General features: G+C 37.0%; 2 protein-coding genes across 2 annotated transcripts; both read left to right on the top strand.

Moving 5' to 3' along the window:
• The first annotated feature begins 245 nt into the window (after positions 1–245).
• Positions 246–3,235, top strand: LOC128020824 (ATP synthase subunit C lysine N-methyltransferase). The gene is made up of 6 exons (XM_052607570.1): positions 246–327; positions 1,605–1,773; positions 1,866–1,970; positions 2,051–2,191; positions 2,270–2,320; positions 2,839–3,235. The coding sequence occupies exons 2-6, from the start codon at positions 1,606–1,608 to the stop codon at positions 3,049–3,051; spliced, it is 678 nt and encodes a 225-aa protein (XP_052463530.1). The 5' UTR covers positions 246–327; position 1,605; the 3' UTR covers positions 3,052–3,235.
• Positions 3,236–5,155: 1,920 nt separating this feature from the next.
• On the top strand, positions 5,156–9,697 carry LOC128020825 (serine/threonine-protein kinase PLK2). Its single transcript, XM_052607571.1, has 14 exons — positions 5,156–5,386; positions 5,669–5,776; positions 5,862–5,978; positions 6,066–6,195; positions 6,410–6,593; positions 6,671–6,869; positions 6,960–7,107; positions 7,197–7,291; positions 7,373–7,508; positions 7,602–7,682; positions 7,766–7,925; positions 8,016–8,145; positions 8,606–8,716; positions 8,806–9,697. Exons 1-14 carry the CDS (start codon positions 5,177–5,179, stop codon positions 8,995–8,997), a joined length of 2,001 nt encoding a protein of 666 aa, XP_052463531.1. The 5' UTR covers positions 5,156–5,176; the 3' UTR covers positions 8,998–9,697.
• Positions 9,698–10,483: the final 786 nt, after the last annotated feature.

A 10,483-nucleotide genomic window follows, 5' to 3' on the forward strand; every position in this document is an offset into this window, starting at 1 on the left:
TATATTTATATATAAATAATATTTAACTTGAGATTTAAGAAATAAACTAGTTGAGTAATACATTTTACAAAATGTTGTGCTCTACAGATTATTTTATTTTTTTTAAATAGAACAACATCCAACTGGATTTAAAAAATTATAATTTTAGGCCTAATCAGATTTTCAGTTAATTCTTTAATCGTTTTTAACAGGTTTGTATAATTCTGTTTCCTATGATGAAATATAAAGTCCAAAGGGCAGCTGACAGCTCGATCTCTTAATTCTGATTGGTTTGGTATCTGTCAATCATTTTAATCGGGAAACCCTGAAATCCCCGGTAGGAAGTAGGTAAGGCAAAAATAGTCAAATATGCGAGTTAAAGACGGCCTGCTTTAGTGTCCTTGGCAGATTAATATTTAGTTTTTGCTCAATATTTCAGTGTCTAGCCCTAGAGAGTCTGTCAGCGGTCTCGACTGAGATGAGGCGTGTATAACGCTACAGGACGTGTTTCAGATTTCATTTTCAATGCGCCATTTAGAAACATTAACAGGCATGTTTAAACGCACAGATGGCTCATTCACTCTGTCGAACACATGTTTTGTTTGTTTGGTGTGGTCACTGGTCTGCAGTCATTTGAAACACGACACAGGCGTCTCTTTTCTTTCTGTCGGATTGTTGCAGCAGCGCGAGCTCTACTGGCCGCTATTAAATATCACATTTCCCCTTTATGGACTAATCGACCTACAGTTATTTTATTAAAATGTTTAATCTGCATAAAACGATTGTAATGTTTTTAAGTAAGAGCAAATCGAATTTTAATAAAGCTATCAATATAAAATGTTAAAAATAATACTTTTCTTTAGTATTTTTAAGGCTCTTGAAAATCTCTGGCAAACATTTAATCATAGGATACATTATATGAGCCTGAATTTATATAAGTGTAAATGTATAAAAACAAATGTAAAGGAATGCTAATGATAATTCTGATTATTATTACAATATTTCAACTAAAAATTGGAATTAGTCACAGCAGTTATACAAAGTTATTTTAGTATTATGTATATATTTCTATAGTATTTATAAATATTTTACATTTTCAGTTTTAATCGTAGTTTAAGTTTGAGTATTTCTTATTAGGTGCCGTTGTCATTTTTTTTAGTTTTTCACCTAATATTTATATTTTATTCGATTTTTATTTGAAATTAAATTCAATTAGCCGAACAAGTTTTAATTTTAATTTTGGTTTCATATCATTACATTTATCAAACAAAACAAAATGCATTTATTTATTTATATTTTATAAATCTTTATAAAATGCCCACCATTGGAACAAATATAATAATAATAATAATATAATTGTATGATTATAATTATGCACACACATACACACACACACACACATATATATATATATATATATATAAATATATATATATATATATATATATATATATATATATATATATATATATATATATATATTGTTGTTTAGCTTTTTTTTTTTTTTTTTTATTTACTTTATTTAAAATTCTAATTCCAATTTCCATCCTATGAACAATAGAATGGATACTTTGTATGTTGGCCATGATATGCTTTAGAGTGCTGATATATTGAACACATTTCAGAATGGAGGACTGTATCGAGGTCATCCTCGAGGAGCACAGCAGCAGGTGGTTCAGTCATCAGCGGTCCGGCCGCAATGTCACCTTACTGATCGGATCTGCCTTCGCTGGAGTCTATGGCCTCTGGTCCATGTTCTGTATGCCTGGACTGAGGGTCCCTTTCAGACTAAAGGTGCTCTGAGTTTCTGCACATTTCTCTCTTTAATAGAGAGAAGTTGAGAGAAGCTAGGGAAGCTGAAAAGATCTGGTATGATATTCTCCCAGGTGCCATTTTTACCTTCAACAAAAGAACAAACTCTAAATGTTATCAAGCTTCTAGAAGGACGCAAAGGCTGTCTGGCTGACCTGGGATCAGGCGATGGACGTTTGGTAAGTCAGGGATGAAATCGCAGGCTTTGGAGCTCATACTAGATTATTTTATGTAGTAACTGTCCTGTTCTGTAATACAGGTTTTTGCAGCATCGTCAATGGGATTTCAGTGCACAGGTTTTGAAATAAACTCCATATTACTGAACTATTCAAGGAGTAAAGCATGGTGGCGTGGCGTACCTCACACTGATATTAATTTCGTTAAACAGGACTTCTGGAAGGTAAGCTTTATACCTATACGTATTTCAAGTATCTTACATTATGTCAACATGTCTTACTGCAGCTCTTTTATATTTCAGACGGATCTATCCAAATACAGAAATGTGACTGTGTTTCTGGCTCCTGCAGTGGTATGTTGCTGGATTGACATGATGGGGGCGCTATAGGATCATAGAATTCATTTTCTGACTGTTATCTACCGGCAAATCCCAAATGATTTTCATGAAGTTTAAATATTTTCATTTTTATGAACTGCTCACCCTTATTTTGTGTCTTCACTTGCATTCAAACATTCAAGTAACCTTCAGTATGTTAACGTAATTTAATGCATGAGATATTATAAACCAAAAATATCATTTTTATAACATTTATGAATTTTAAGTTAATTTATAAAAAAAAAAAAATCATTCTTAATTCATGGTGTATTATGTTAATATAAGAGACTTGACATTAATACATTCTTAATAAATGTAAAAAAGTGATTAACTATTGCATTTGTTATTATTAATCTATGTATTGTAAATTGTTAACGTATCATTTAGATACAATAATTCAGTTTTAGTTTTTGCTATTTTGGCATATATGCTATTTTATACAGCGTATGAGGTTTAGGATGTTTAACGATGATTTCTATGTGTTAATGTGGCAGATGGGGGTTCTGGAAGAGAAGTTGTTAAAGGAACTTCCTGAGGATGCCAGAGTCATTGTGTGCAGTTTCCCTTTTCCTCACTGGCCCCACAGCTGCACTGCTGGATCTGGATTAAACCAGGTCTGGGCTTATGATGTCCACACTGCTAGAGAACAGGCCAGAACGTCTAACTCACCGATCACATGCCTGAACCAGCCTTCTGATCACCAGTGAGCAGCTGATTCTCAGCGCTGACAGATGAGCCACATGCAACGCAGAAAACAAGATATTTAGCCTTACATAACAGATGATGAATGTTTCTGTGTGACAGGCTAAACAATGAAATTCTGAATCCTATTCCAAAGCAAGATGAAGTATTTGATGTGTGATGGTAAATAAATTGTTGAAATTGTTGAAATTCATTTCCTGCCTTGTATTGGACATACTATTTACATTGGGGTCTAAAAGTCTGAGATCACTCTTTTTATTTATTTTTTACTATATTTTCAGCCTGTAATTTGACTGAGAATTTAAACAAAAAATATTATTATATTTAACTGAAAACTAAAAACTTCAAATAACAAACATAACTATTTTTGACAACAAATATAAAAAATATATATTTTAATAAATGAAATCAATAAAATTAATAATTATTTTAACAAATAAAATGAGCAAAAACTATATTATATGTATTATATATAGATTTTTGATGATCCAAAAAGCGTCTTGAATTTCAAATTTTTCTGTCAGTACAAAGGGTCGCATAATCAACACCACTCATTAACTTACATTTGTAACTTACACATGTACTGAATCTGAAATAGTTCTTTATTTTGACATAAAATCATTCAGGTTTATTTCAAGGCTTAAATAAAAACACTCCAAGATTTTCAACATGGTCTCAGACTTCTGCACTTCACTGGGATATAATACAACAACATTTCATCTTCTGATGCATTGTTTGTCTCCTAACCTTCCTCACAGCCAAATGAGAAGTTGCCTTGCATGACTTGGTTACCCAGAATGAGCTATTAGATCCGTCAGGTTTACATACTTATCATCACACTGTCTGCTATATCACCCTCAACTATGCAAAACCGATGCTGTTGGCTGGAAAATACAAGCTTATGTTTTTATGCAATGTCCATCAACTCACCCTGCAAACACAAGCTCCTCACGCTCCCATACATTCATGTCTTTACACTGCTATAGAAGAACCTTCCAGGCATCAGAGACATCTCTGATAAATAATTCATGAGACGTGATTAGCTAAACATGAAAAGCAATAGATAGGATCTGCAATTAATTTTATACTGTTATGTGTTATTAGGCCTGTGCTGTGAATATCCATTGTTTGCATGCAGTCAATATAAATGTTTACTGCTGAATTTAACTATAAATGAGTGCAGCGTGTAAATCCTTCTCAGAACCACAGAACAGCATCAACACACTGATGCAAAACAAAAGTAAACATTTTCCCACTCTTGCTAATGAGCACTTTGCAATGCATTGTATAAAAATGTATTACCTTAATTTGCAGAAGACTGAGAACTGATGGTTTAATGGACGTGAATGTTTAACACTGTAGTCACTGCAATCATACTGTTAGATGCTGAGCGCATCTTACAAGAAGATGAGCTGTAGTAAAAACAAAAAACAACGTGCATTAGCCATGACATTATGTTAATATGTGGAGAAAATGATAAAACACAAGCATATTTATTTTATTTCTATAATTTAGACTTTAAATAACATACTATGATCTATGTACGTTAAATTCTTCTTATCTAAATAAATATTATTGTAAACCTGTTGGTTGAATTCATAATATGAGTCATGCACCACACATCCAAATCCGTAGTGAAATTAGTGTAAAACCACCACATGGTGGCGCAAGAGAGCTTTCTGTAACATATTTTCCAAAAAAATAAAAAATAAACTTGTCCATGCATGTCCTAGTCAAATTTACTGAAACAAGATATTCTATCATACTAAATAGACAGATTGAGTAAATAAAATGCGTTCAAAATCTGAAAAGTAAAATGTTGTAAAATACAGTTTTTAAGAATTGATTAATAATGATAACAAAAAAATAGATTTAGTATTAAAATAAAAATAATATTGTTTACTTTGTTTGAGTTAAACAATAAATTTCAATATTATGTAATAAAAGTTAAAGTGCTTTACAGATCTGTCTAATCTCATGAATTAATATTCCACATGCAAAAGCGCAAACTATAACATTGCCTTTGACATGACGCACCAGTGCGAATAAAATAAACTGGGTGGAGCGTCGCGGCGCGCGCGTCTATAAGAGCGAGGCTCTGTGGTGATCCCTTCCAGTCTGGACTTGAGCATGGACATACTCAGGACTATAACACATCATCATCATCATCATCAGTCTGTGAATAACGGCAAGATGTGTGAACACACACACCACAGACCCACCGAGAGCAGGCGAGGGAAATTAGAGGACAAAAATTGTCACACCACGCAAGAAATGTCACGCATCATCACGGATTCAACCACTGGCAAATGTTACTGTAGAGGAAAAGTTTTGGGCAAGGTAAATATTTTACATTTGACTTAGGAAAAATTATTATGGTGATATCATAGTATTTTTGGAGCACCATTTACATACAGAAATATGGTAATACCATGATATATATTAAAGCCAATAGTACTTTAAATGTGTTTTATTTTGAGTTTTATGTTTCTATTCAACCAGTAAATCAAAAAAAATAGTTATGTATAAATTTAAATAAGAGGTTACCAATATAATATGTTGTATTTATATGTAATGCACTAGTTTGTCATTGTATCATGTTATAATGTCTCTCTTTTGCAGGGTGGTTTTGCCAAATGCTATGAATTTACAGATCTGAGCACAGGCAAAATGTATGCAGCCAAAATCATTCCACACACGCGTGTTTCCAAACCTCACCAAAGGGAAAAGGTAACTTGCTTTCCTGTTGTCACGTATTTGTTCATGGCTGCATTGCTTGAATTGTTTATTAAGCTTCCAACCCTTTGATTGACAGATCGACAGAGAAATTGAATTGCACCGAGCCTTGCATCACAAACACATCGTTCACTTCTACCACCATTTCGAGGACAAAGATAATATCTACATTCTACTTGAATACTGCAGCCGACGGGTGAGTGCTGTTGACGTCCTCATTCATCTGATCAAACGGATGTTGTAGGAAAGATTGTTGCTCACATACAGTTATTTTGTTCTTCAGTCACTAGCACATATTCTCAAGGCCCGAAAGGTGCTTACAGAACCAGAGGTTCGTTACTACCTAAGACAGATCATCTTGGGGTTGAAGTATCTCCACGAGCAAGAAATCCTCCACAGAGACCTTAAACTAGGTAAGCAACTAATATATACATTCAATCCCCAGAATACTGCCAATAATACAGCCTTCCCGTAGTTCAAACATGGCGGCAGCAATGCCAAAGGAATGTATGAACTGATAAAACATTTACATTGAATGCAATGCAAATCACTTTGAATACAAAAAAAAAAGTCTGCCAAATGCATAAATGTAAATGTAATAAACCCCAATTCTGTCGCTCTTCCCAGGTAACCTTTTCATCAATGAGTCTATGGAGCTCAAGGTTGGAGACTTTGGTTTGGCTGCAAAGCTCGAGCCGGTCGAGAACCGTAGAAGAACAATATGTGGAACACCAAACTACTTGTCTCCTGAAGTCCTCAACAAGCAAGGGCATGGATGTGAATCTGACGTCTGGGCGCTCGGATGTGTAATGTAAGTATATTGACTGATTTTTTTCCTGGATTTCATGTAAATGTCATGGAGATGTTTAATCATTTGCATCCTAACAGGTATACAATGCTTTTGGGAAGACCTCCATTTGAGACTACTAACCTTAAAGAAACGTACCGGTGTATTCGGGAAGCGCGATATTCCATGCCGTCGTCTTTGTCAGCCCAAGCCAAGCATCTCATCAGCAGTATGCTATCCAAAAACCCAATGCATAGGCCACAACTCGATGATATCCTACGCCACGACTTTTTCTGCCAGGTGTGTGTCTCTTTGTGGAAATGAAACTATCTTGACCAGTTCCCACACAATGAAATAGTCAGTGACTTTGAGCTTGATCTTTTATATCAGGGTTTCACACCAGACAGACTGTCTGCTATCTGCTGCCATGCGGCCCCAGACCTCCACCACACCAGCCCTGCCAAGAGCTTCTTCAAGAAAGCCGCAGCCGCCCTGTTCGGTGGAAAGAAGGACAAAGCCAAGTACTTGGAGAACCAAAGTAAGCACTTTCACCCTGAGTTTAACCTAAACCATTTCTGGATTACCCAAATTGCATAATCAGATTGATAATGATTTTGCTTCTTGCAGATAAACCAACCAAGGAGGAGGACGACATAAACAGACTATGCCTTGACCTCCGGAAAACGGCAATCAGCCCTCAACCCCGCAGACAAACTCTTGAGGTGAGCTCTTTCGTCCTTCATCAGAGTTGAGCAGATAGTTTAAGATTGGAACCTAACCCTAAATTCCTTAATTTCCCACAGGACAGTAAACCCCCCATCCCAGCTGCTGGAAAACCATCTGTCCCGATGAAGGACACCAGCAGCAAACAGCATATTAAAGACAGCATTCGAATGATAGTGCGAGGAACCCTCGGGAGCTGCAGCAGCAGCAGCGAATGTAAGAGCTTGCACCTTAGTTATTCAAATTAAAGATGTTAATGGATGTTTTAATGCAATGTCTAATGGGTTTTGGTGCTTTTTGTGTCTTCAGGTCTTGAGGACAGCACAATGGGAAGCGTTGCAGACACCGTGGCCAGAGTACTGCGAGGCTGTCTGGAGAACATGCCGGAAGGTGCGTATCAGATGATCTGAACCCCATCTGCTTCTCAAATGCAAAGTCACTTTTAATAATGCATTTTAATCTCTCGTTCACAGCTAATAACATTTCAAAAGAGAGCGTGAACAGCGGCTTCCAGTGGGTGACTAAGTGGGTGGACTATTCCAACAAGTACGGCTTTGGCTACCAGTTGTCAGATCACACAGTTGGCGTTCTCTTCAACAACGGCACTCACATGAGCCTGCTGTCGGACAAAAAGTACGCTGAAGACCTCAGATGTCTTTTTAGCTCTTTTGATGTTAAAAATAATTGATTTTATGAGGACTAACACGTCTTTTTGACCTTTAGGACGGTGCATTACTACGCAGAGCTGGGACAATGTTCAGTCTTCTCCACTAGCGAAGCCCCAGAGCAGTTTGCCGGCCAGGTCACCATCTTAAAATACTTCGCCCACTACATGGAGGAGAATTTGATGGATGTAAGTGTCCTCGCTTGGTATAGATGTGAATGCTGTCAAGTCACCATTGTTTATATAGTGCTTTATACAGTACAGAAAGCAGCTTCGCATTAATAAACAAGAAATAGAATAAAATCAGTGATGCAAACTTTTTCAAATATGAGAATTTCTGAGCTCTAGAAAAGACAGTGGTGTCCTTATTAAAGTTCAGTCGATTCAGTAACTGCAAAAGTTGAATTCAGCTGTAAGCAGCTCTACGGAAGACAATGTTGATTCAATTCTGTTCCAAAACAAAGTCATCAATTATGAAACAAAGTCGATTCAAGCAGCTCTACAGAATTCAATAGTGTCATTCTGCTCAAGTTTTGTCCAGTAGTGTCAGTGCAGTCGAATCAATACTATTACTGAATATGACGTTTTTTAAACCCCAACCAAGCAATAGCGTCAGATTTTCTAATTATTACTTGCTTTCCTTCGACAGGGAGGTGATTTACCCAATTTAACAGATGCAGGCAAACCAAGATTGTATCTTCTTCAGTGGCTCAAGTCTGACCGGGCACTCATGATGCTCTTCAACGACGGCACTTTCCAGGTAAACCTTTGTATTTTTTACTTCTAGAATGCAAGAACATGTACATACTGTAGTGCTGACCTGAAGCTAAACGCATGGTATTCCCGCAGGTGAACTTCTACCACGATCACACCAAGATCATCCTGTGCAATCAGAGCGAGGAATACCTCCTGACGTACATCAACGAGGACCGCGTGTCCACCACGCTGCAGCTCAGCACCCTGCTCGTGTCCGGCTGCTCGGCAGACCTGCGCAGCCGCATGGACTATGCACTTAACATGCTGTTGCAGAGATGCAACTGAACGATAGACTGGACTTCTTTAAAAAGGACAAGAATGTAGACTACTTACAGCTGGACGGGAGCGTCGAAGATGGGAGGAGATGTCATGGATTATGAGTTTTACAAATGGACTGAACCGAGCTGGGCTGGGACCAGAGGCAAGGATGAAACTGTGACAGATAGATCTTGTTTAGGTGTTGTTCTTTTTAAATGCAGAAATCTTGCTTTGTTGAAGCCCAACGGAGGTGTTTGTGTTGAGGAAAGGAGGTTTCAGTAAAGCAGGGTGCTTGGATGTAGCTCTCTTGAGAGCAGATTTCGTTTAACTGTGAAAACATTCCTGCTTAAGGACACGAGTTGCGTTGTGAAACGATCCGATGCTGTAGTTCTGCATGTTCGGTTCTTCCCATCCCTGTGTTGTGAGAAGAACCAGCTGCATTTCACTGTGGACACGACCTGCAATGCCATGGACATACAGTAACTTATTATCAGAAAGAACCCAGTATTTATTTATTTAATAAAGACAAGCTTAGTGTGAACACACGTTATTTAATTGTTCATCAGAATAACCGTGACTGGCGCTTTGTCCTTTTACCGTACGTCAATCTCTCGGGCCATCATTGGAGTGGCGATAAAACTCATTATGCAACGCCAGTGGCAAAACCGCAATAGGCATTTGTCTTGTCTTGATGTTTGTATGAAGATTAAAGATGAATAATATTGAGGAGGTGTTGTATTTTGATTCTTTTTTGAAGCGCAGTTACCCCATTGTCCCTGCATCTGAGTGCCAAAGCAGTCCATTGCGTCAAGGGCTTGATGAAACTACGTCAAACTTACAAAAGGGAAGAAAACCATTTTCAAGAGCGTTGTTTCACTAGCTACTGTCTGCCATGCACAAACTCCCTACACTACGCTGGCAAGCCCTCACAAGCACTGCATTAAAAAGAGTCAAAACAGTACTTGACTTGATGACTTGACTGTATTAACAATGCAGTGCTTAAAACGACTTTTAGCATTTAGAACAGACTTGTGACCCCTTCTTGGGTCACAGTCGAAAAGAAATGATGAAGCTTTACACCTTTTACTGTGACAAACAACACCTTCATGCACTAATTAACTCATTTGTTACAATTAGACATAATACAGAGATAAATGGAGGTCACAAAAGACAAATAAAAAGCTCATGAAAGGTTTACATGATGAACATCCCAAAAACAATCCCAAAAGTCCCATTGTATATGAACAACAGTATGGTATATATCAAACATATATCCAAAACCATCATCTAACTAGTTGTCTTGGAATAACCGAGTCTATGGTGCAAATCTCATTCTGAAAAGATTAATCTGAAAAGAGTAATCAAATGCTGGAATTGCTGGCTTGCGTTTTATTTACTGTAGAAAGAGCTGACATATGATGTAATCCAGGGTCAATGTAAATATGTATTTAATGGATGGGGGTCGGGGAGAGAAGAAAAAAAGAAAGGAAGTTCATTGGGCCTTTATGTCACA

The sequence above is a fragment of the Carassius gibelio genome, chromosome A10, assembly GCF_023724105.1.
Source record: "Carassius gibelio isolate Cgi1373 ecotype wild population from Czech Republic chromosome A10, carGib1.2-hapl.c, whole genome shotgun sequence".
Lineage (NCBI taxonomy): Eukaryota > Metazoa > Chordata > Actinopteri > Cypriniformes > Cyprinidae > Carassius > Carassius gibelio.

Bases quoted from the DNA above. Each gene is read 5' to 3' on its own strand.
- LOC128020824 (XM_052607570.1), top strand. From the start codon at position 1,606: ATGGAGGACTGTATCGAGGTCATCCTCGAGGAGCACAGCAGCAGGTGG. The intron at 1,971-2,050 runs GTAAGTCAGGGA...TCTGTAATACAG, and splicing joins GATCAGGCGATGGACGTTTG to GTTTTTGCAGCATCGTCAAT. The intron at 2,321-2,838 runs GTATGTTGCTGG...TTAATGTGGCAG, and splicing joins TGTTTCTGGCTCCTGCAGTG to ATGGGGGTTCTGGAAGAGAA.
- LOC128020825 (XM_052607571.1), top strand. From the start codon at position 5,177: ATGGACATACTCAGGACTATAACACATCATCATCATCATCATCAGTCT. The intron at 7,108-7,196 runs GTAAGCACTTTC...TGCTTCTTGCAG, and splicing joins CAAGTACTTGGAGAACCAAA to ATAAACCAACCAAGGAGGAG. The intron at 7,683-7,765 runs GTGCGTATCAGA...TCTCGTTCACAG, and splicing joins TCTGGAGAACATGCCGGAAG to CTAATAACATTTCAAAAGAG.